At 51.0% G+C, this 26,512-nt stretch overlaps 1 protein-coding gene across 2 annotated transcripts in view; it reads right to left on the minus strand.

Annotated features, from left to right (window-relative positions):
• The window catches only part of UBE2O (ubiquitin conjugating enzyme E2 O), a 50,403-nt gene extending 24,193 nt beyond the window's left edge, over positions 1-26,210 (minus strand). For both annotated transcript variants that reach the window (XM_065910586.1, XM_065910585.1), the window contains exon 1: positions 25,753-26,210. In XM_065910586.1, the coding sequence (XP_065766658.1) occupies positions 25,753-26,163 (411 nt within the window). In that variant the 5' untranslated portion in view covers positions 26,164-26,210. The remainder of the gene's footprint in view (positions 1-25,752) is intronic.
• Between the last annotated feature and the right edge of the window lie 302 nt (positions 26,211-26,512).

Raw genomic sequence — 26,512 nt, forward strand, 5'->3', positions numbered from 1 at the left:
AGGCTGGGCTCACACCCGCCCCCCCAAGTATCCCTGATGCCCCCCAAGTATCCCTGACGCCCCCCAAGTATCCCTGACGCCCTCCAGCGGGTCAGAGCTTGAGCACACACAGGCACCAGGTTCTCTAAATGACGAGGCCCCAACTCTGACCTCTGTTCAGGCGGTCCAGACCCTGGCCTCCATCAGCTTCCAGACAGATGTCAAGAACAAAGCCCCAGACCCTGGGGGCCAAGAGCCCTGGGACCTGACCCAGGCCGGCTGCTGCCTAGATGGCAAAGGGCGGAACCTGCTAGCACGTGTCCCTGGACACCTGGGGGACTCGGTTTTCCCACAGTGGAGACCTCCACGCAGGCAGGCAGGTCCGGGCCCCACACTGCGGCCACAAGAACCGCGGGGATTCTAGAGCTGGCTGACCGAATGGGTGGGAGCTGGTGCATCGAATGCGGCTCTCCGTGCGGGTAAGAACCCCGAGTCCGAGAAAGAACCACCCTGGCAGGAAGCCCAGTCTCTGCCTGGTCCAGTCCTCAGGGGCGACCACCGGGACCCCGCCTCCCAGACGCTCCTGCTCCCTCTTCACCTCCCCCCTTTCAGAAAAGCGACATCTCCCCCCGCAGAAAAGTGACATCACCTTCAAGATGACGTCATCGCTGGCCGGCAGAGCGCTGGGCCTGTTCCCGCAGTGGCAGGCTGGGGACGCTCCCCCCAGGAGAGCCATGGCTCCTGTGGTCCATGCTCCCAAACGCTGAGAATTGTTGCTGATCAACAGCCACACTCCCTGCGAAATGCATCCTACCTTCCACAGCAGACTCAGACTGACTCCACTCTGCATTGCTATTTTTAAAAATGCAAATATGGGAGGAAAAGACAGTAAAAATAATACACCAGAGCCCTGGTCCAAGGCCGAGTCTTTCCTCCGGGGCCAGGTTCTCACTGAGGTGGGCTGGGCTGGGTGGGGGGGGGGCAGGGTGGCTGACCTCCTGGGCAGTTCTGTCTTCACCATCCGTGAGGGCTCTGTGCCCCCATCCCACTCACACCCTGAGCTGCCCCACGGGCAGTTAAGGGGGATCCACTCTAGGGGGGCAGGAGCTTCCAGGACTCTCCCCGGAATAACTGTGGTCCTCTGCTTTCCTCAATTCCAAAACTCCATCTTTCCAACACAAATTGGGTGAGGGGCTGCAAACATGTTCTCTCCCCACCCCCTGCCCAGGAAGCAAGAGCTTTGGCCAAGGCACAGAAAGGCAAGGAGGAAGCGAGGAGGCCCCCCCGGGATGGAAAGCAAGCCAGGGCCTCACATCACTGAGCGACGGTCCCACAGCCAGCTGCTCCCAAAGAGCCGACGGCCTTCTGAACCGCCCTGAGGCCCTCGGTCCATGGCACAGCCACCCGGAGCCCACAGACAGGCTGGCCCCGCCGGGGAGCAGCTAACTGGCCTCACCGCTCACCCGCGCCCACCTCGACAGTCCTTTCTCAGCCACCCCATGTCACCAGAATTAGACCAGGGGCGGATGGGGTAGCCTGCCCTCTGAGCAAAGATTTCTAACAGAACAAATGCTTACTGAGCAGCCGGCTTCTAAGCTGAGCGTGTGGTAACTGGCGTGGCTGCGAACAAGGAAAGGACTCGCCACCCACTGGAGCGAGGTGAGGAGGAAACACCTGCAGGCACCAGAGACCCAGCTGGGTCCTGCAAGCTCACAACTCCTCCAAAGACAGAAAGGCCGGAGTCATGTCATCTGAGCCCTCAGGGCACAGAAGGTGACTATTTTCTGTTCTCTGAAGGACCGTAGCAATCAGCATCGATTGACACATTTTCATGTACGCCCTGGGGTGTCAGCACCCCTGCCTGAGGAGGGCTGGAACCTGCCGGGGATACACGGTATATACCTTTTACGAGAAACACTTCAGCCTTGCTATCTCTCCAACGTGCATGCATGCTAAGCCGCTCAGGCATGTCCAACTCTTTGCCCTCCCATGGACTGGACCCTGCCAGGCTCCTCTGTTCTATGGGATTTTCCAGGCAAGAATACCAGAGTGGGTTGCCATTTCCATCTCCAGAGGATCCTGCTAACCCAGGGATCAAACCTGCATCTCCTGCACTGGCAGGTGGATTCTTCACCACTGTGCCACCAGGGAAGCCCATCCCTCCAACCGGGGCTGTCCTTCTCTCTCTTGATCCCCGGGGCCTCAGCACTGGCCAACAGGCTGCGAGACCGGAAGTGTGAATAACCAGAAGACGACCCCAGGCTGGCATCTGAAGAATCCTTCCCACCTCTCATAGGCTGCATCCAGGACCCCCCATCAATCTGAGTGGAGGAAGATGGGGATAAGCGCTCTGCCACAATCCTTTCAAGGTCCAACTGAGTCACACGAGGGTGACAGCAGGCAGCAGGTCTGTGACAGTCCTGAGATGGAGGCCCCAGGACATGAGTGGCATGTGGCGAGTAATGGAAATGGCAGCTCTCTTGCCCACTCCTGCTTATGCTTTGCCAGCAATTGCAGGGCTTACTTCACCGGTCAGTCCGAGCTGCCCTGAAATGGGAGGGGAAGCGCAGAGCTGTGCAATGAACTGTGCCGGGAGACAGTGCGACAGGGCACCCAGCGTGAACCCCGCTTTCCTCGGGCCTGGGCTCCAGACCCACCCCTCCTCCCCCAGCGGCCCGGCAGGGACAAAGCCCGCCTTGCAGAAGCCTGGGTTGGCTTCCCTTGATATCTGTCACAGGCTGCTCACGCGACTGTGGACCATCCATCCATCTATCCACACACTCCCGCGACAATCTGCACACCTACAAGGATGCGCGACGCTGCGTGTGTCTGGTGCTAACGAAACATCAGGCCAGGAGGGGCCAAGAGGAGGCGGGGGCACGGAAGTGCAACGAGCAGTCACATAAGAGGCACCGCCACAGTGACAGTCACGGCTTTTACACGTGCCCAGACAGCTGACTCGCCTTTGCGCGGGTGTCACCCTATCAGGAAGACCTTCTCTGACCGCCCTGCTTCCTCCTCCCACAGCACCTGCCCTGCCCTGGAAGCAGACAGCTTTGGCCGTGGGGAAACCCACAGGACCTGGGCCGGGGACAGAGGCAGTGTTCAGCTGCACCCCCAGCCACTGGCCCCCCAGGAAGCAGGCAGTGGAGGGTGGCAGCTCCTTCAGGAACTAGGCTGGAAGGAGGGACCTCAGGCTGGGGAAGGGCCTCTCTTTATTTAAGACTTCGAAGACAGGTCTGAGGCTCTCAAGAGTGCGGCCTGCGAGGTAACCAGGGCAGCGCCTCCGGTCCAGCCCCCTCCATGAGGCTGGCGTCTCACAGGCCAGCCAAGTCTGCCAGCTGAGCCTTGTGCCGGCTTGGCAGGCTGCAGGGCTCGGCTTCAGCCTCATAAATGTCGTGCGTGCCCAGCGAGAGACCCTCTGCTGCCGCCACCTCTGAACATCTGAGTTTCTCCTCGAACTAAACCCTGCTCAAGGGCAGGGTCCCGTCACACGTGGACTGTGGTCATCTGCCTGGCCCAGGGGTCAGCCCTCTACCCCACCCCCGGGGGCCCCGTCTAACAGGATGGCTCTGGGAGAGGGCTCTTGTCCCTCTCCCTCCTGCAGATTCCAGCCCGCCCCTCCAATGCCTGCCTGGGTGGGATCTCGTGGCCTGGACCCCAGGACACCCCCTGGCCTGGGTGCAGCACACCTCCCACCAGCTTCTGGAGAAGGTCCGCGGGAGCACGTGTCTCCAGTCCTCGCAGGCCCGGGCAGAAGCGCTTGCCAGGTGACTGGCTGGTTGAGACGCTCCCGCAGACCATCGAGGGCTCTGCTCATCCAAACCGAGGGACTCTGTTACCTGGCGCTGTGGCTCTGATTATATTCTCTGTGATCCGTGTGGATGTCCTTCCGTCACCTGTAGCGCTTTCTGTCTACCGCACTTTTTCTTTTCCCTTTTTTCCAGTGAAATGACCTAGTTTTTATAATTCTGAACATTCTCCCTCTATTGGTTTGAAGGCTATTGATCCTATTTCTACCATGAGCGTTTTAACGTGTTCCACTGACTCGGAAAGTCTAGAGGAAGCCAGTCTCCCTCCCACTCTTCCCTAACAGTTCAAAGACCTTCAGGTTCACTCCCATGACCCTCTCCCCATTTCCACTGACCGCTTGTCAGGATTTTAGTTTCCAACTCTCCTCAAATCAGTAATGACCGCTGTTTCACTCGCTGACCATGATTCAGCTCTACCACAAGTTTCTGCTGTCTCTGCACACCATTCTCGGTGTCTCTGTCCTGGGTTTAGTGTCCTTCTTCCTCAAGTCCAGTGAGAGTCTGTGAGTGAATAAACTTGGGTTTCTATTTCTGTGAAAATGCTTATATATTTTTAACTGGAGGATGGTTGCGTTACAATATTGGGTTGGTCTCTGCCATACACCAACATGCATCGGCCATAGGCATACACATGTCCCCTCTCTCCTGAACCTCCCCCTCCCACCACAATGCCTGTATTCTGTTCTCGCGTTAGAATGGTATGCTGGTCTTATCGTCCTCGTGAAGATTATCTTCTACCGTGGTCTGACCTCCCTATTACTATGTAGACACTTGCTGAGTTTCACTGTTGAGCCTTGGGAGCGATCTCTGTTTTCCTCTCAAGCTGTTTTTAAGATGTGCCTGAGCCCCCTGGGAACTCCATCAGAGCCGGCCTGGGCCCTCCTCGTGTCCTCCCCTCTGCACCAACTCCCAGGATCTCTGTGCTAGCTCTACTTAACTTCTTCAGATCTCTTTTCTGGCTCATACATAATTCTCTCCTGGGGCGCGTCTATTTTGCCATTTAACATCTCTGTTGGGTTTTATACTCAACGGCTAGAGTTTTTATTGTAGAGATTTTACGCGGTTCCTTAAACAACAAAAAAAAAACAAAACAAACCCAGCCTCTTTAAAATGTACTGTATCCTATTCTTTTCTTGATTTCTAATCTTTCTTTAAGCCCTTTGATCACCTTAAACATTATATCACGATCTCTTCTATCAACTGAAGTTGTAAAATGTTGGAAATCCTCCTGTTTGTTGTGACACCTGACTCTTGCTTATGATTTCTGTATGTTTAATAATTTATTGGCATGAGCTCATAGTTTGTGGAAATCATAGGATTCCAGGTGGCCTGAGCTGTGCAAGGGTCATTCTACAACTTTTTGCTTTTCTTTCTGCAAGTAGCTCCAGGAGTATCACCAGTCTGGTGCTGGCTTGGGGATTCCTGAAACACGTAGGGATTACAAACACAGACCTCAAACTCAGATGTTTCGACTGCTCACAGGAGACTTCCCTCGGCACCTGAGCACAGGACAGTGATAAACTTATCATCATTTCTCGGGCTCCACGGGGGAGATTTTCTCATGTCTGTTTTTTCCCCTTTTACCAGTTAATTGCCCTTTAATGGGGATTTCAATTTCAATTCTATACATTTTAAAAAGAATCCAAAGTTAAATTATTGTTGGGCCTGTTTCAGGGCCCAGTAAACATCCCTGGGGCTTTCCTGATGGCTCAGTGGGTAAAGAATCTCCCTGCAATGCAGGAGACACAGGAGATGTGGGTTCAATCTCTGGGTAAGGAAGGTCCCCTGGAGTAGGAAATGCCGATGAAGGTCCCTACAGTCAAAGCTATGGCTTTTCCAGTGGTCATGTATAGATGTGAAAGTTGGATGATAAAGAAAGCTGAGCACCGAAGATATTGATGCTTTTGAACTGTGGTGTTGGAGAAGACTTGAGAGTCCCTTGGACTGCAAGGAGATCAAACCAGTCAATCCTAAAGGAAATCAACCCTGAATATTCATTGAAGGACTGATGCTGAAGCTCCAGTATTTTGGCCACCTGATGCGAAGAACTGAGTCACGGGAAAGGACCCTGACGCTTGGGAAGACTGAAAGCAGGAGAAGGGACGACAGAGGATGAGGTGGTCGGGTGGCATCACCGATTTGATGGAGATGAGTTTGAGCAAGTTGGGAGTTGGTGATGGATGGGGAAGCCTGGTGTGCTACGGTCCACGGGGTCGCAGAGTCAGTCAGACACTACTGAGCACCTGAACTGACTGAGGAAATGGCAGCCCAATTCCAGTATTCTTGGCTGGAAAACTCAATGGAGAGAGTAACCTGGCAGGTTACAGTCCATGGGGTCTCAGAGAGCCAGATTCGGCTGAGGGGCTCACACGCACACACCCCCACCCCCAGAGCTGCCAGGACATCTGCAGCCTACTCTGGTTTGAGGCTCCCTCTGTGATTCCGTGTCTTGTTATTTAATTTCTTTCTCATGTGTTCAGATATATTTAAAATCTTTGTTATATCTTACACTGCACTTCTCTGTGACTGCAGCAGGAGTGGCTCTATCATACCTCAGCCTGATCTACCACGTCAGACTGGAAACCCACTCCACTGCCTTCTGCCTTCCCTTGAGGTTGAGAATCCGATGCATATTCATTCCCAAACTTCCTCAGTGACTGATCGCTTTGGAAGCTTTACCCCCAGGGTTCTGGAATTACACGAATGTGCCAGTTAGGACTTTCCCATTCACCACCCTGGAACCTTGTGATCACCAATTCTGGAAACATTTCTCGTTTCTTTGATACATTTCTGCCCTTTGTTTTCCCTCTCTTTACAGACTGCCTAGATGTCAGATGTTCTATTTCCTGGGAGTCTTTGTCAACGCTTTTTTTCCTTCTAATGTTGTGTTTTTAATTTCTAAGAATTATTTCCTCTTCTGAGTTTTATAGCATCCTCTTTTACTTCATTGACAAAATACTGACTTATTTCTCTGAGGCTATTCGCTGTATGTTTTGAGGGCTTTTCTGTTTGCAGTTATCAGCTGTTTCCTCTGATATATCTTTCTCTTTGCTTGTTCTGGCCTCTACCCTTTGTGCAGGGAAGCTTAGGCAAACAGGCAGCGATCCTTGCTGTCCACTCCTATTTTTAAATGAGTCATCAGGGAATTCTTTGTGATGATGGAACAGGCCTGTACCTTGACTGCTATGCTGGTTACGTGAAGCTACATACACAAGCATCTGGGACATGTCAACTTCCTGGTTTTGATACTGGCCGTGGTTACCTACGATGTAACCACTGGGGCAAACTGGATGGACGGTGCAGGGGACCGCTCTGTACCATTTTTTGCAACTTCTTAGGAATCTACACTTATTTCAAAATAAAAAAATCTAAAAGCTGAGGCAATAAAAAGATGATGGAAGCTTTGTGCACACAAGCAAGTCTCCAGACTCGTACTGATGGTATCAGCTTAAGCATCCAGCTTCTGCTTTGAGGGCCTGCCAAACGCTAGCAACCACAGGTCTGACACTGTTTCTTCTTCCAGAGGGGAGTCCTCCAAGCCCGGGCCCTGCCTGGCCTCGGGCTCTGGGATTTCCCCTCAGCTGGACAGACTTCCCTGAATCCCCTTTCAGGGTTTGGCTGCCCACTTTGCTCCACCTGAGGTGCCTAGTCCAGAGTGCCTGGTTTGAGGATTTCTCCAGAGCATCAGCCTCTGCTCTTGTGGGCAGAGGAGATAAGTATTCTCTGGTTGGTACAAGCAGACAGGTAACTCAGGGAGCTTCGTTTCCTCCCACGGAGACTCTCAGCGAATCGCCCCGTCTTCAGGCCCAGAGTAGTCCCGGCACTGAGGACCCCAGGCTTCCATACTGCCCCCCGGGCAGGTCTCTGCGGCACCAACATTTCTGTTCCTGCTCTGCCGCCTTCCACTGTCCATCTTCCACAGCTTGAAGCCTCCTGTCTTATGTCTTCTCTCCTATTCTTGGTCCTCGTGGGTTTAGACATTTTAAAAATTCTTTTACTGTCATTTTAGAAGGGTTTCTGGAGGAAGTGGAAATAAACTAATGTGTTCAATCACCCGTGTTAACCCATACCATGTCAACCAGAGCCCCTTAACCTGAATTCTGCAAAGTATTTACACACAACCACAGCCCTAAGGGCTTCCTTGGTGGCTCAGATAAAGAATCTGCCTGCGACGGGGGACAACCAGGGCTGATCCCTGGGCTGAGAAATCTCCTGGAAAAGGGAATGGCTACTCACTCCAGTATAATTGCCAGGAGAATTTCATGGACAGAGGAGCCTGGCAGGCGACAGTCCATGGGGTCTCAAACGTCGGACACAACTGGGTGACTAACACTTTCACTTTTATAGTTCTAAAGAAATCAACCCTGAATATTCACTGGAAGGACTGATGCTGAAGTTGAAGCTCCAATACTTTGGCCACCTGATGCCAAGAACTGACTCACTGGAAAAGACCCTGATGCTAGAAAAGACTGAAGGCAGGAGAAGAGGGTGGCAGAGGATGAGATGGTTAGATGGCATCACCGACTCAACAGACACAAGCTTGAGCGAACTCCGGGAGAGAGTGAAGGACAGGGAAACCTGGCCTGCTGCAGTTCGTGGGGTCAGAGAGAGTCGGACATGCCTTAGAGACTGAACACCGACAACAACAATGCGATGTATGTGAAGATGGAGAGACGGTAACGTGTCAACAAAAACAAGAAATCACAAACTCAAATTAGAAATCTTCAGTTTCAACACGCATCTGCAAGTATGTGCAACCACCTACTAAACGCCAGGGCATTTCCATGGGCTCTTCCAGTACTGGCAAGTCCAAGATTCAGAGTGGGGGGACAGAAGAGAAAGCACAACTCCACCTGAAGCTCCCTCGGTGCTCTGAAAGGGCCACCTGCCAAAGAAACGTTAAATTCCACAGATGGCTGTGATTTCCAATCAGAACTGATCCAGGACAAAGCTGGGCTCTGGGAGGGAGGGACTTGCAGTCATTGTCAGGCAACAGGCACGGGCAATCAACACTTCACACACTTACAAAATGAAATCAGACTCTTACATGCTAACCTCAAAACAACCACTGAGAAAGTCGCAGGGCATAAATAGCAACACATGTGCCCCTCGGCAGCCAGCCATGCTGCTTGAGGAGGGAGGATCTGTGAAGCGGCGGCAGCCAAGACACACTCGGAAAGCCCAGGGCCTGCAGACAAAGCCCCATGTCACACACAGGCATCCTTGCACCATCTCAGCATGGCCACCTGCCAAATGGCTCCAGAAATGACGATGACCAAAGTACATTCATGTCAAGCAACAAGCATTTCATCACCACTGTTGCTATTGTTTATTCGTTCAGTTGTGTCCGACTCTTTGCGACCCCATGGACTGTAGCCCGCCAGGCTCTTCTGTCCATGGAATTCTCCAGGCAAGAATACTGGAGTGGGCTGCCATTTCCTTCTCCAGGAAGGAGATCTTCCCGATGCAGCGATCAAACCTGCGTCTCCTGCATTGGCAGATGGATTCTTTACCTGGAGAACCCCGTTTCATCATCTACAGAAATATTACAATCTGTACTACGAGAGAGTCAAGGGGAAAAAAAAGACAGTGTAGTCTATGCCTTTGAAAACCTTCAATTGTAAATGGTATTCTATGCCTATTTCGAGCTACTGGAACATATGTGAAAGGCTGCCCTGCTGTCCAAGAAGCCCCATTCAACAACCTCATTCTCATTCTAGAGTCATTGTGGAGCGCCAGAGATACAACAATCAGAACTTTGTTCTTAGAAAGATGTAGAACCTAAAGATCTTTCAGTTTACTAAGGGTCTCAAATCCCCTAAAGCTATTTAAACAGGAAAGGAAGCCAGATCCCAGTGTAAAGCAAGACACCTGGCCCAGACCCCAGGGACACAGACAGGGCACCTACCACAGGAGGGGGCCCACCTGCCAGGGTCTAAAGGACAGACCAGACCCCAATGCAGGGTCTCAGAGGCAAGTCAGCACACCGCCTGAGCTAAAAAACCGGGCAAAGGATGTATCTCAACAGACATGTCTCCCAAGAAAATACATAATGAAAAGACACTCAGCATCATGAGTCATCATGCACATGGCATCATACTGTGATACCACTGCATACCCGCTAGGATGGCTACCACCCAAAGACTGATACCAACAAGCCAGCAGGGGGGCCCACAGCGGACCACCACCCGGCCAGAAACAGGAATGAAGCACTGTTCTGTGCTGTCCCCAGGTGGCTCCCTGGTAAAGAATCTGCCTCCCAATGCAGGAGACGTGGGTTTGATCCCTACGTCAGGAAGATCTCCTGGAGAAGGAAATAGCAACCCACTCTGAGTATTCCTGCCTTGGGAATCCACGGACAGAGATGCCTGGCGGGCTGCAGTCCATGGGGCTGTAAAGAGTCAGACATGACTGAGCACGCATGCAGTTATATGCTACAACATGAAGAAACCTGGAAACAGGCTAAGGGAAAGAACTCAGACACAGAAGGTCAACTCCTTATGTTTCCAACTATATGAAACGTCCAGAACAAGCAAACCCACAATGACAGAAAGTGGTTATTACCAGGGGTTGAGAGGAGTGGGGAATGTGGTGTAACTGCTGATGGGTATAGGGTTTCTTTCTTGGGGGTGATGAAAGTGTTCTAAATTTAGATCATAATGGTGGGTATACAAACCTCTGAATATACTAAAAACCATTTGAATTGTCTTCCTTAAAAGAGTGAATTTTATGGTATGCGAGCTAAGCGGCTTGCTTCATCATATCCAACTCTTGGCGACCCCATGGACTGTAGCCCGCCAGGCTCCTCTGTCCATGGGATTCTCCAGGCAAATATACTGGGGTGGGTTGCCATGTCCTCCTCCAGGGGATCTTCCCAACCCAGGGATCGAACTCACATCTCTCATGTCTCCTGCATTGCCAGGCGGTTTCTTTACCACTAGCACCACCTGGGCATATGAGTTATATCTCAATAAAGCTGGTATCTGTTTTTTTTTCCCCAAGCAAGCCCAGGTTAAGCTGCCTGGTTGTATGTTCTTGAGTAGAAAATTTTCTTGGAATATGTCTCTTGAGTCATGGTGTAAATCCCCTAAATCCTCTGTATTATAGATTTTATTTTCCAAGTCAAAAACCAGAAACTGTCTCCACTACAACTAAAATCACCAGAAAACTAAAACCAACACCACTGACCCCCTTGATTTCTACTCAGAAATTAGATGGATGCCCTCCTGTGGACTTTTGTCTCCTAAGGTTTAGTGTCGGTGTCCATTGTAGCTTCCATCAACCTTAACCTCAACCACTTAGCCCCTCAGGGTCTTAGTTCCTCGATTACAAAATTAAGGCGTCAAACCAAATTTAATCACCCCTTCCAGTCCCTTCCTTGCTGCCATGGACCTCGACGCCCTAAAACCTGGGATGCAGTCAATATCAGGCATCTCCAGGCCTCAGCCGAAGACCCACCTGCACTGATCACGCCCTCATGGCCCAGGGTCACCAGCACAGAAGAGGGGAACCTAAGGTGTGAGTGTCCATGGGAGGCAGGGAAGCTGGAAGCCCCCCTGTGGAGGAAACACATGCTGACCTTGGGAACTATTGCCAAGGACACAGCCCCAGTGCTTCTGTGAGCTGTGCCACCTGGGAAATGTCTCACTGGAGCCATGGGGAAGAGTCTGAGTGCCAGGATCACGCCTGCCCTGGAGACAGCAAACAGCCCACTGCCCGTGGCACGGTCTGCTCTGGGGCTGTGGAGGGTCCTCTCAAGAGTTTGTTTAGCCTCGGCTTCGGGAAGACTTCTGGGGTGGTCCCAGCCTGAACCGTCACGCCTTGTGAGCAAAATGCCAAGAGTGGAGACAAAAGGCACTAGGAAGTTTCTGGGAATGCTTCTTCGTTTAAACTTGAAAAAAATTAAAAAAAAAGAAAAAGAAAAAAAGAAAACCAAACCAAACCACAACTGTCATTCCCCTCCCCTGCTTCGCACCCCGCCCATCCCAGGCTCCGACAAAGGTCTTTTCATTCAAGTACTGCCAATAGCCCCCACCCACATCAGTGGCACCTCTGGCTACTGAGAAGACCCTGGACAGAGGGCTTGGGGGCAGGTGCCAAGAGAAAATAAATGCTGGTCCTGCTGCCCCCAACAGCTCAGTGGTCTCTATGTGGCACCCAACTCAACATGGCACGCTGCCTGTGCAGACAGAAAGTGGGGAAGGACAGGCCAGGGACGGGGCACTCGAAGTCCATCACTCAATGTCACAAAGCTAACAGAGACAGAGGGCGAAGCCCACCCAGGCTGGCCTGGAGTGCTGACCTGGCAAGTGCGGACAGTCGTCCAGAAAGCCATCGTGTTTAAAAAAAGAAAAGAGGGCAGGGCGGAGGAAAACATACATAGATGCATGTCAGAACAGGCAGAGAACAGCGGAGACCGTTTTGAAATGTACAAAAACCCTGAAGCACTATATTGTGCACCAGCAACTACCAGCACTGAGGTCAAACACACTCGAAGAACAAACTCACAGAAAAAGAGAGGAGATCTGTGGTTACCAGGGGCAGTCAGGAGGGGGAACCGGAGGAAGGTGGTCAAAGGTACAAGCTTGCAGTTGTAAGATAAGTACCACAGACGTAATGTACACCATGACAAATGTGATTAACATGCTATACGTTATATGAGAGTTGAGAGTGAATCCTAACAGTTTTCACCACAAGGAAAACAATTTCTTTGTTTTATTTTGTATCTATGAGACTATGGATATTCACTAAGCTTACTCTGATTATCATGTCATGATATATTTAAGTCATATATTAAGTTATGCTGTATACCTTCAACTTATACAAAGTTGTATGTCAATTAGATCTCAATAAAACATGGGGGCAGGGAGGAAGAAGTAGCAAATAGTTTTAAAAATTTAATTAGGGACCTCCCTGGTGGTCCACTGGCTAAGACTCCAAGCTCCCAATGTAGGGGGCTTGGGTTCAATCCCTGGTCAGGGAACTAGTTCACACATGCCGCAACTAAGACCCCATGTAGCCAAATAAATAAATATTGAAAAAAAAAATTAATTCCGTCTTGCTGCAGAACCATCACAGAGAAATTTTAAGTGGGGTGTTAATATATGCCTAGTCTTGGTAAATATATATGCTTAGAACAGACTATATCTGGTCACAGGGATGGTCTCTGGGGAGAAGAAATGTTAGGAAGGAAATAAACATTTCACGACATCCTCTTTAAGCCTTTTGAATGCTGTTCCATCTGCATATATTATCTATTTAAACACACACACAAGAGCATTAAGATTTCAATTTAAAGGGTAGACAAGCTAATTAGCAACATCCCCCCTCGGACCTGCAGTCATATTTACTGTGTGGGCTCCCAAACATGACCAGGAAACTGAAGCGGAGCTCAACGACCCCCCGGTAGCGGCAGCTGCCAGCCAGCGCTATGCTGAGTGGTACTCAGGGTGATCTCGTCCAGTCCCAGAAACCGCCCAAGATTCTGTCTACAGAGCGAGCTGTGGACACGGAGCCATCACAGGTCTCCATGCCGACTCCAAGACCCAGGGAGCGCTTCCCACACCCCCGCCTTACTCACTGCCCCCTCGTCCAGCCCTCTGCCTGGGGAAAATGCTCGCAGTGAGCTGAAGGCACGACAGACCGGCCTGCCCGGCCCGCGGAGCTCAGGGCCAACTCCTGGCACAAGAAGGGCTTATTTCTTGGCAACCGGGGCACAGTCAGCTGACTTGAGCTTTAGTCCTCTAGATGCTGCCAACTAGCTGGGTACTCCTGCCTAAGTCACAAAAGGCTTCAGCACCATGCTGGGAAACAGGCATTCTAAGACGGAAGTGTAAGTGGAGACCACTTGCGGGGAGGACAGTGTAGTAAAATGAATCAAGTCTTAAAAAGGTATTCCCACCCCTTGACCAGTAATTTCCTTTAGGAATTTAACCTAAGAAACTTACAGAGGTAGACAAAGATAGAGAAAAAGTACAAGATGTTAGTCCCAGCATTTAAAACTGAAAACCTGGCAACAATTTAGCTGAAAGAAACTGATCAGAGAAACAAGCTCATCCATCGGATGGGATTATGGATACTAAGAATCATGCTATCAAAAGTTTTTTGTGAAATGAAAATGTTACCAAAAAGAAACATATCTGCCTCTGAACACCCAACTTGGGAGAATATGAAAGCCCCAAGGTATGGGTGACAATTCTAATAAAGAGAATGCAGAAAAAGCATGGGGAATAGCATCTCAAGAGTAGTTTATGGGATGAGCTGATCAACAGAGGAGAGGACCCTGAAGGGCTGAACAAGCCCTCATGAGGTGCCCACAGCGCACCAGCGTGGATTCCACAGAAGGTTCGGAACTGGGACCCCAAGGCTGAAGCAAGGTACAAGTGGCAAAAGTTTCTGTCACTGGTGGTGTCTCTAAAATACAATCTAGGGACGGTCTTGGTGGCTCAGTGGAGCAGAATCCACCTGCCAACGCTGGGGACACGGGTTCGGTCTCTGGTGCCGGAAGATCCCACGTGCAGTGAGGCAGCAAAGCCCATGCGCCCCAGGCACCGAGTCCGTGCACCCAGAGCCCCGCGCTCTGCATCGAGAAGCCCCGCACAGCCACGAGAGGAGCCCCTCGCCGCAGCTGGAGAAAAGCCAACAGACCCGGGGCAGCAAAAAATTAAATAAATAAATTTTAAAAATTCACTTCATAAAATACAACCTGGGAGTAAGTCTTTAGGTTCGAGTCCAAGAGAATCAGTGTACATCGAAGCAGGCGGGGTCGCCTGCCCAGCAACAAATGTGACCGGGTTTCCATGCAGACGGCACTGCCTGTCGTGGGAATGGTGTGTTCCAGAACACTGACCAGCAAAGAGGAGACGATTCTCTGGGTTTAAAGCTTCCACTGTTCTGTGGAAATACACAAGTACTGCAGATTTGAACTCCCCTGGACACGTGCAAATGGTCCATTTACACGGTCCATTTTAAGTTTGCTAAATGGTGTGGGGCCGGGATTAACACAGTGTGTACTTTTGTAAACAAATATTGATACACTCATAGAAGACTAGAATAACCATCCACTGCAATGATAAGCAGCAGTTATACCTCAGTGGTGGAATTATAGGTGATTATTTTTAAACCAATTTTTTGTATGTTCTTGCAACTGTGTATCAAGTATGTATAAGTAACTCAAAATAATTTGAGCAATCAGAAAAAAAAAACAAAACTATCCATCTAAGACAAATAAGAGAACAACCCCACCGATTTTTCTTCAGTGATGATCAGAGACTGACCAGAGGCCTCTGAGCCTGCACCTTCCCCGCACGCCTGACCTGGATGCCACACTCCCACGCCCTCGCCTTCACCTGTCCACCCGCCGCCGCCCTCTGCTCTCCTCTGGCACCCTTCACGGTTACGTGTGGGTTCCACCTGTCTCTTTCTAGAGAGCTTGACCCCTTCTCTCTGGCATCAAAAGCTGTTGAGCAGAAATTCTTCAGTACAATGACTCTTAGGGCAAAGGATGAAGTGTGGATTAGATAAAGAGCAAGAGCAATTAGAACGGTTTTTCCAACATTCAAAAGGCAATTATGCTAAGTGCAATGTAGAGTTGTAGGTTTGGATCCTAGAACAAAAGGAGGACATGAGTGGAAAACTAATCCAAACAGAAGTGTGCATTTCAGTTAATGGTGTGGAACCAGGACTAACTTCTTGGTTTTGACATATGTACCATATTACATAAGATGTCAACCTTGGGGGAAGCTAGAAGGGTATATACCATGATCCTTGCAACTTTCCTATAAACCTCAAGAGAGTTTATTTTTTAAGTGCAGACATGAAATAGGACGATGCTAAGAATAAAAGAAGATGGGGACAGACTGAATACGCATTTCCACGGCAGGTATCTCTCTTCACGTGGACGCTTCCAGGCACCCAAGACACAGCACAACCAAGACTGAAACTCCTCACCCTCAGTCCCTGGTGCTACTACGGGAGAGGCATCACCTGCTTGAGCCCTTGGGAAACCCAGGTCTCTGCCACTTTAGGGAAAGAGAAAGATGATACATTCAAAGCTCACATCATGACACTGCCTGGCCGGCAATCCATGGATACGGGCCGGACACAAGACAGCAATTTCAGCCCTTTTCCTCTTAGACTGGTTGCATTCTACTCACAACAACTGTCATATATTTTCACCCTTAAAAGAAATTAAATCCAACAACACGTCTTAGCGACAGCTGCGTATTAACACTGGTCAGTAGGCAAGAGGGAGTTGTGTGCGCTTAGTCACTCAGTCGGGTCTGACTCTTTGAGACCCAGGGACTGCAGCCCGCCAGGCTCTTCTGTCCATGTGATTCTCCAGGCAAGAATACTGGAGTGGGTTGCCATTCCCTTCTCCAGGGGATCTTCCCGAATGCAGAGATCAAACCCAGGTCTCCTGCAGTGGCTGGAGGATTCCTTACTGTCTGAGCTACCAGGGAAGCCCAGGCAAAAGGGTAGAGGGGAAGAAAACAGGTTTTTCTGCTGCTAGGATCTGAAAGCACTGCCTGCTTATCGAGGGCAACTCTGTCCCTTCCGTCCTGTGGCCCATCTTCTGCCAATCTCTGGCATTAACACTGCTACTAGAAGACTAAGCAGAGGGGACGTAAGAACCCTAAATCAGATATATATACACTTAAAACTTGGGGTGCGGGGTAGATTAAAAACTGAATCTACTACAACAGGTTTTTAAGCACCTATGCTCCTGCTGCTGCTAAGTCGCCTCATCAGCCCAACTCAAAGGGCAGTCAGTTCCAACCCGCAGACTCTGCGTCACAGGGAGGACACCACCTGCAGATCCCCGGGCCCGCCCACCCCGTCTGACTGTGTCAGAAGAGCCTGCGTTAACAGGAGCCAGCTGACTCCACGCCGGCAGCTTTCGCAGGTGGGACTGGGGATCGTTTACCATGCTCTCCCTGCTCCCCCCAGCCCCACAGGTAAACAGGGTGGTTAGATCCATGTTTAATTGAAGGAGCTACTCACTCCTCCGCGTGAGTCATTGGGAATGTAAGCTTTCACAGAAAGCCCTGTTTCTCAAGAGGCACCCCGCCCAGGAGAGAAACTGAGTGTGTCGTCTAGGTGCCACAGGGTGTGAGACCCGGGGTCCAACTGAGGGGCAGAAGACTGTGTGAAAGGAGGTGAGGGGCCCTGAAGACGAGCGAAGGCAGGGCTGGAGAGCTCACCCGGGAGGTCAGCCTACAAGCTGGGCTGAAAAGTCGTCCGGCGGCCAGGAGGCGCGTCCGGGCTGGGGCAGTCAGAGCGAGAACCAGTGCAGGCCAGGGGACATGCAGGGCAGGCAAGGGGCATTCCCAACAAAGATCCGGCGGCAGACGAGAACGGGGGCCTGGCCCCAAAGGCACCGGCAACAAAAGCAAACAGAACAGGCAATTCGGACTTCAGAGAAGTTAAAACAAGTTTTACGCATCAAAAGACTGCCGAGAGAGTAAAATGCAACGCCCACAAAGGGAGAAAATACCTGCAATCAGGTATCTGATGAAGGATTAATATCCAGAATATAGAGTGGTGGTTTAGTCGCTAAGTCGTGTCCGACTCTTTGTGACTCCGTGGACTGTAGCCCGCCAGGCTCCTCTGTCCATGGAATTCTCCAGGCAAGAATACTGGAGTGGGTTGCCATTTCCCTCTCCAGGGGATCTTCCTGACCCAGGAACTGAACCCAGGTCTCCGAAATTGCAGGCAGATTCTTCACTGACTGAGCTACCAGGGAACCCCTAAAACTCAGCAACAACAGAAAACAATTCAAGTCAAAGATGGGAAGATGACCTGAATAAATGTTTCTTCAAAGAAGACACACAAGTGATCAATTAGCACATGCAAAGATGCCCAACACCGCTAATCTAATCGTTAGAGAAACGCAAATCACAACTACAACGAGGCATCACCTCACACTCAGCACGACGGCTACTATCAAAAAAAAGTAAATACAAATCACAAGTGTAGGGTGTGGAGAAATTGGAACCCTTGTGCCCTGTTGGTGGGAATGTAAAATGGTATTGCTGCAACGGAAAAACAATTCAGCAGCTCCTCAAAAAAGTAAAAATAGAATTACCATATGATCCAGCAATCCCACTTCTGGGTATATACCCAAAAGAACTGAAAAACAGGATCTCAAAGAGATATCGGTACATCCATTTTCCCAGCAGCATTATTTATAACAGGGAAAAGGGTCAGAATGGCAGTCCCCAAAAGGAGAATTTTAGATGATCCCAAATGTTCTGATGTTTAGCAGATGTACACTTGAGTACCTGGAGGTGAGCGTCGTGGCGTCTGCTCCTGACTCACAGGGGCTCTGGAGGAATCGTATTTACATACTCTTACAGACACAGATAAAGCAAACTTGGCTGAGGTTAACTGCTGACTCACGGTGGCTGGTAATTAGTAATCACTGGCCGAGTCATTCAACTCCTCTGTGTGTTTAAAACTGTCTCATAATAAAAAGTTGGGGAAAGAAATGTTTAAAATTCCACAGACTTGCGGGTGGAGAGGGCAGTTAACACTTGCAAAGTCGGAGGCTCTAGATGACAGGATGGAGCCATCAAGGAGCGGCTGGGAATGCGCGGGTAAGGACCAACATGCAGGGACCAGCAGCCCTTCCCTGGGGGCTCCGACGGTGAAGATGAATGCGCCTGCACTGTGGGGGACCTGGGTTCGATCCCTGGCTCGGGGAGATCCACTAGAGGAGGGCATGGCAACCTACTCCAGTATTCTTGTCTGGAGAACCCCCGTGGACAGAGGAGCCTGGCGGGCTACAGGCCCCGGCGTCCCAGAGTCCCAGACGGCTAAGCACGGCACACAGCGCAGGCCGTGAGCGCTGAAGAAAAGCCCGGAGGAGAGGGGACTCTCCAAAATGTCCTAAGAGGAAAGAAGGTAAAAGAGAGAAAAATTCACTACAGCCAGGAGAGTGGAACTCAATGGCACAGAGTTTCCATTAAGAGGGTGATTGATGGACCATACTGACAAGGCTGGCGGGTCAGCAGGGCAGGCACTGAGATAAAGTTGTAAGTGCAGTGACCAGGGATTCCCTAGGCCTTTGTGACCTTTGGAAGAGCTGTTCACACCCTGCAGTGGGAGGCCAGAAGGAGAAAGGCTTTGTGGTGCTCCGGTCATGGGGAAATGGAGGCAGACACCCCTTCTCACCCGGGGGTGCTGGGTGCCCCCAAAGCACGCTGGGGGAGGGTGAGATGCTTTTCCTCCCTTGTCCTGAAGATGACATCATCAGCCTTCAGGGCCCTCAAACTCCCTCAAGTAATTAAACAGTCAGAGCTGCTTTCAGCCCGGAGTATGTCAGGTCCTGATGCTCCCGGAAGCCACACAAGAGACACAGATGTGTGTGTCTGTCTTCCTTCCCACCTGCACTTAGGGGGCCAGTAAGTATAGTCCCGTGAACATGCCTGTCAAGGCAGCTCCGCCAGCCCTCATCACAGCAGCATCTCCCACAAAAAAAGGATTAAAATTAAAGCTAGGAGGAAGAACCTCATCAGAGCTGCTGAGTGTGAAGGACCAGCTCTCACTTGCAGGATGCAAATGAAGAATGCTCCTCAGACTGCAGGAAATCTCTTCAGGAGCTGGGGGTTTTCATTTTATTGTTGAATAGGATTGACTGTGGTTTGTTTTTTTGTTGTTTTTTTTTAAAGCACTACTCAGTATCTTAAATTTTTTTAATTGCTCAGATTGTCACAGTCAGAATGAATTTTTACCAGATATAGCTATGCTATCAATTTAAACCATAAGTGATCTGGTGTCTAGTTCCTTTCATCTTGCTGCAGAAAATAAGATGTTTCAGTCTTTCAAAATATGCAAACACACCAAAAACCCCTCAACCAGTCAACTAGATTTAACCCCCAAAGGACACGAATCCCAGGACTTACTGCTGAGCTGAACCCCTCTGAACAGCGTATCATTTGCCTCAATGTTTAAATCATAAAACCTTTTCACAATCCTGCTTCAGAAGAACACAGTGGACCTGCGGACCCAACGGACCAAGAGATCCATTCAATGCAGTCAGCCTGGGTCGAAGGACATGAAACCCTCAACCACAGGGTGTAGCTGAAGAGCAAAACACGGGCAAATAACCTTGGAGTAGATACATTCAGAGGGTCATCCACTAACATGATTCAGTTCTATTCTGAACTACAAAAAATTCCAGTAAGCGTTTTGCTCTTCGCTGTTGGTAACCACACGTGTCAGGTGGCTCCTAATAGAGCCCCCTGAGGCTGGCAGAAATGTCAGGGAGAGAAGCAGTTCTGAACGTGTGTTCCAGCTCAGTCAGAGTTGCCACTGTGGGCTCAGGAGCATGAAAACCTCGTCCTTCTCAGGGTTTGGCATCCAGCCCCCGGCCCCTGGAGCCTCAAGGAGGAGCTAGGGTTAAAAAACACCAAACTGCTAGTCGACGTGAGTGACAGCAGTGAGTGACAGCATCGTGTAAAGTGAAAAGCACTCTGGAATCGGTCCTGCTGGCCATCGCCACCCCCCCCACTTGAGCATCTTCCCACTCCAATCTGGGCAGCAAACTCCGAAAGCTTGTTTCAATCGGAACAGGAGCACAGATTAAGTCTTCCAAAGGTTAAGGCTCTTTAAAAGAGAACCCGCTCGTCACCGAAAACACAGTAAATTCAACTCCCGTAAATTCAACTCTGGGGATGGGGAAAGCACCAGAAGACCTTTAGTGTCCTGAAGCAAAAACAGGTGGGGAGCAGAGTCAGCCTGACAGGGGAAGGGGCTGGACCAGGAGGAGAGACTGAAGGAGTCCACCTGAACCTGACTGGTGACTCAGCAGCACTCCCAGCGGGAAGGTGACGACAGCAGCAAGTCGGGGCGGGAGGTCAAGCTGGATTTCCTGACACCGCCCCTGTCTAACACGACACAGGAAGGCCAGCTACCTGCAGGCAGGGAATCAGACTTGCATAGGCTTCTTTCACTCAACATCTAGGGGTATTCGAAGGTTCTCTAGAAATAAAGTGTCTTCTGACAGTTGTTCGGATAATGACCAAGGGGCTAGGGAATGAATGACAGATGTAGGCGGGAAGCAGCCTGTGTGTAGCGCAAACGGTGTTTCCCCCACACTTCCGCTCTTGGCAAGATGGCCTCCCTTGTGGCCACTGGCCCACCTTCCCCCCATCCCAACACCCTGCCCTTCCTCCTCGCCTGCGGTTCCCTCCCACTCCACCAGGACATCCAAGTGTGAAAAGACTGGATGATTAATGCCAACCACAGGGCTAGTGAATCATGTCTGATGGGGGTACTCGGTTCTAGTAACGACCTATGAAACTTTAGGTGACGGCAAACTATGTTTACCTCCACTTGTATCTGGGTTCCTCTGCTATTATCGGTGTGATTGGATAAGTTACACAACTATTCTGTTCCTCGGCTTCCTCCTCTAAAACAATAATAACAGTACCTAATTCCCAGGGGTGTTGTACACATAAGTGAGCAATACGCATAAAGCACTGATCGAGTGCCCGCACACAGTAACACAATAAGAACAGGCATTATGTAATCTTTACATACAAAAGCAATACTCTGCCATCCTTGTAATTCATAATCTCATTTCCTGTCTTTTGGGTATTTCAACAGCTGCCCCTAGATTCTGGAAGATATATATACCTACACACACACTCATTCCATCCCCCTGCTGGAGGCTGGTAGACTTTGCCAGGTGTTACTTTCAATGTCCATTACTGTTTTCTTATGAAGTAACAGAAGAGTGAAGATCATGAGTATTTATAGAAGAGGCTTGAAGAAGAAGTCAAAGGTGTAATCCACCAGGTCACAAGCTGCAACATCATCAAACAGGAGTTCCTACAACACTGGAAAAAACCGCACCTCTGGCTTCTCTGTGGAGAAGCATCACCCTGTGACACATGGACGTGAGCTCCTGAAGGGGCGGGGCTGGCCCTGTCTGATGGACATCAGGATAGTGTCTGCCAACAGCCAAGAGGCTGCTCTGGGCAGCACCCAGCTAAGCTTCTGGTTATTCCACTAGTGTAGGCTCAGTTCAATGGCTAGAAAGACAGACCTCGTATTTTATTGCAGACAGAGAAAAGGAGGCAGTGACGAGGCCAAGGTCATTCAGAGTAGGCGACAGCCAGCAAGGGCACCCAAGAGTTTTTACTTCCAATCACAGGACGCAAACACATGTCCCTCATCTGGTGAAAGTGCCCTTGAGTTAGGCGGTGGGCCAGACAGAGAAACCAGGAAGACACTGAGGCCTAGGAGTTAGAAACCAGAAGCCAAGGGACAAAGATTAAAATCACAGAATAGTGGTGAGATGCCACAGCGCTGTGATCCTACCTGAATAAAATGCAATTAGATGCACTCAGTCCTGCACCTTGGTTAACCTTACATAACTTCTTTATATTACATCACTAAGAACAATTGCTTTTAATGGGTCCAGCACTGGACCAGTGAGGCAAGCAAATCTCACACGCTATGATGCTACACCTAAATAGCTTTCCCCATGGAAATACTGGCCTGAGTAGGAGCCAAAAATAAACACAAAAGCCAATTCCAGAGGGACCTGTCACCAGGAATGCCACACACACAAACACACACCACCTCACAAAAGGAGCGTGATCATGAACAGACAGACCATGAAAACTGTGGCAACTAAGAGCCACAGACAACGCATAGGGACGGGAAAGCAAGGAGTGGAAACAGGAAGGCCCTAAACCTGCTCAGACAACAGCAGCTGGCACGCTTCCTCACAGGGGCTGCTCTGTCCAACCATGACAGGTGGAGACCAGAATGACCCACCACGTTCAGCCAATGCTCAAGAAGGGCAAGAGGCTGTCAGCACTCGGCTTCATCCCAAAAATCTACTCAAAGGATGACCACGGATGGGAAGGGCGAAGTGTCCACACAGGAGATCCATGGCCAAATGGGACGAGTCTCAAGTGGATAAATCAGCTATCACACTGAAGGGGTCAGGAGCTCAAGGAAAGGAAGGAGCACAGATTGCATGCCTCTTTTAAGTCCTAAAGAAGCTTTTAACTTTGGCTGCTTGAAGCATCAGGAGTCAGATCATAAATCCTGCAGTTTCCAGGAAGAACGACTTATTTTTCTGTTGATAACTTTCATGGTAGTGGCCAGGAGGGGATAGGACTTGTTGACCAGCCTCTTCATCTCTTTCTCAATTTGCTCATTAAAAACTTAAATTAAGAAACTAAGAGTACTCATTGTCTGCCATATTAACATGAAAACTACAACACTCTACAGCCTACCAAACAATTCACATTAAAAGGACACTATAAAATGGCAATAGGTGACAGCTTTAAAAAGAAAAGTTTCCCAAGACTGTCACTCCTTTATCCTATCAATAAGTGGGTTCTCAAGTCTCATAACCAGATTAGTGATGGAGTAAGAATCAGAACCTAAAAGCTCAGTCTCGGTCTAATGGTCTTTAAAGCACAGTCACTTCGATGGGTATACAAGGAGTGGGAAGTGAGAGGAAAACTCTTCCTAAACCATAATGCCACACGGTCCCAGGCCCCGCCCCACCACCCCAGTGGGTGTTCAGGAGCAACACCTCAGGAACAAAACGAGTGAGACACTCCGCTGACCAGGGTCATCTGTGCCTGTGGTTCACGGTAATAGAGAGCTGCTGCTGCTGGAAGTCGCTTCAGTAGCGTCCGACTCTATGTGACCCCAGAGACAGCAGCCCACCAGGCTCCCCAGTCCCTGGGATCCTCCAGGCAAGAACACTGGAGTGGGTTGCCATTTCCTTCTCCAATGCCTGAAAGTGAAAAGTGAAAGTGAAGTCGCTCAATCGTGTCTGACTCTTAGCGACCCCATGGACTGGAGCCCACCACGCTCCGCCGTCCATGGGATTTTCCAGGCAAGAGTACTGGAGTGGGGTGCCACTGCCTTCTCCGAATAGAGAGCTACCTACCAGGTATAAACTCCCCTCCTCCCCGCCAATAAACCTATTCTCAAATCCTGATAGAAGCACTAGGTCCTGCCATCCATGAAAGGGCTACGTGTCACCCCATCCGAGAATTCCTATGTCCCTGAGCTTTTGCCAAGCTCAGAAGCAGCAGAAACTACAATGGCAAAGAAAACATCACCACTGGAGCCACGATGGACTTCACCAAATTCAAAGCAAGTCACAAGAGGGCAGCTTCAAAATATATTCAACCTGGGACCTTAAACTTATTTTCTATTTAATTCCGAAATAGATTATTTTAAGTCAAACTTCATATAATTACACATTATGGGAGGAGACAGACTGAGCCTAACTGTAAACAAAGTTAACCACCGAAGTCAAGATGAACAGGAACAACAACTGATAAACATGGCAGCTCCCAGCAGTGAGCCGGGCCTGCCTCCCTGAGTCCCAGGGCAGGAGGCTCTGACAGAGTCCAATAAGCTCCATCCCAGAAGTCACAAACCTCTAGAGGAGATGGTCAGGGAAAACATTAAGAACCAACAGAAAGATGCTGGCAACCCGTCACCAGTGTGACAACCTTCGCTAGTGTGGTAACACACAAACACGGCGTATAGAGCAAAAAATCTTGAATTCCCAACAATACTGGTAGTAATTTTTAACCAGCATCCTGAGGCAAAAGGTCATCTATTCCACATACTTTTGCGTGAACTTATCATTTTCTCTCTGACTCAGAGAAGCTACCTCCTGATCTGTATTTTTCTGAGGGGAAGCAGGGGTCCTGTGCACAGATTTCTGTGCCCGTGGATGCGCATGTACTGGACGGGAAAAAGACCCTGCTGGTATTAGCGGTGACTTCTGCCACTAGGAAATGGATCACAGGCTCTTCTGGAGAGTGGGGACTTCTTCCCAGCCAGACGGGTCATCACAGACCCCTTGTGCAGGTCGCCTTCATCTCCCACTGGGTCAGAAACCCAGATTAACTTCTAAAGTGCCCTCCCCTGAAATCAGACCACTCAACATCCTGGGCAGCTAAAACAGTCCAGGCCTGATTCTTGCCAAGAAATGTTTTCCTGCAGGAGAGGAGGAGGAGGAGATGAAAAAGGGGTAAAAGATACAAGAGGCGTGTATGTCTGTGAATTACTGATAGGAGTTCACACTCGGGGAAAACAAGACGTGAAAAGTCACCAAACCAACCCCGGTTCAGGGTTTAAGTTTTATGATGATGAATGGGGGAGTCTGCTTTGTGCTTAATGGCCTCAGGTAAGACAAATCTTTCAGGTTCCCAAATGGGTGGCTCCCCTCCATCCAGGGTTCTATAGTGTTTTTTTTCCCCAAGAAGTCCAACTGTACTTAAAAGAGAGTCATCAATTCCAGTCAGCAGCTGCCACATCCCTCCCTGCACCCCCAGTGCTATTAATATCAGGACTCCGATTGTTAATGATTTTACTAAAAGTTCCCCGCAGCAGTTAAAGCCAGGCAACAAGCTAAAACACAAAGGGGCTGGTTTTCTTCACCCATAATAACGCATTCTGCAATCCAGTGAACTTCCTGGGGTTTCATGTCGGCCGAGATTTTCACCTCTATCTTTTGTTTTGGAATGCCCACAACCCCTCCCTGCACGGACCGGCACGGCCTTCCTTTCTGGATGCACAATGCAGTAGGTATAGCTGCTCTGGGGGTCAGCAGAACGCCGCACTGGTGTAAAGCCGAGAGCGTGCCTGCCCCAAGAGTTCCCCCACCGGACTGGGTTCACATACAGGATCCTGAGGCCGACACCGCAGCAGCCTGGCACGGGCTTGCCAGTCTTTCGCGTGGGGGAAGCCCGGGGCCCGGTGGCCCAGGGCTGGTGCAATGACTTTGCACCGGAGCGTCCCCGCCGCGGAGGCTTGTCCTCCCACCTCGGCCCCACTGCAGTGTGGCACCACTACCCGGCAGCGCCCTGAACGCCTCCCCTCCCGGCCCAGGGCTCGAGCGGCCGACTCGGGCCCCCGCCGGCCCCCCGGCCCGGCCCCCGCCCGCCGGCCCGCCGGCCCGCCGCACCTTGGTCTCCTTCACGTGCTGCTTGACGCCCTCCGGGTACCACTGGACGCGCACGTAGCCGCGGCGCAGCGGGCTGGCCCGGCCCTCCTCGTGGCCCGCGCCCCCCGCCTCCGAGCAGCCCGAGCTCCCACGGCCCTCCTCCTCGCCCTCCGAGTCCGAGTCCTCGCCGTGGATGAGGCGAACCAGCCCGAAGTGCACCGAGCCGCGGTAACGGCCCGACACCAGGTCGTGGGAGAAGAGCAGCCGCTGCGAGCCGGCTTCGGGGCCGGAGTCCGAGGATGGCCCGGAGCCCGAGTCCGCGGCGGGTGCCGGCGCCGGGGCCGGGGCGGGGGTTGCGTCCGGGCTCGGGGGCGCGTCCGGGACCTGGGCGGGAGCCGGGGCTGCGGGCGCGGACGCTGCGGGATCCGCCATAACTGCGCTGCGCGAGTCTCGGGCGGCGGCAGCGGCGGCGGCGGCAGCAGCGGCGAAAAAGGCACGGGGAGGCGGGGCCTGCCGGCGCCGGGGGGCGGGGCCACGGCGCGCTGACGTGGCTTGCGTGCCGCCGTCGTCAGGGAACAGTGATGCGGTTGCTAGGGGCTACTGCCTGGTCGCTAGGGGACGCTGGAGATTCTGCCGCAGGCGAGGGGCGGGGTGAGAAAGGATGGCCTGCACGAGGGCGGGGCGGGGCCCGAAAGAGTAAAAGGACCGAGAGAGGAGGCAGGGGTGGGGACCCAGGAGCGGGAAGTGGAGTGCTCACCGAGGGCGAGGGAAGGGTTCGAGG

This window comes from Muntiacus reevesi, chromosome 18, assembly GCF_963930625.1.
Source record: "Muntiacus reevesi chromosome 18, mMunRee1.1, whole genome shotgun sequence".
NCBI classification, from domain to species: Eukaryota; Metazoa; Chordata; class Mammalia; order Artiodactyla; family Cervidae; genus Muntiacus; species Muntiacus reevesi.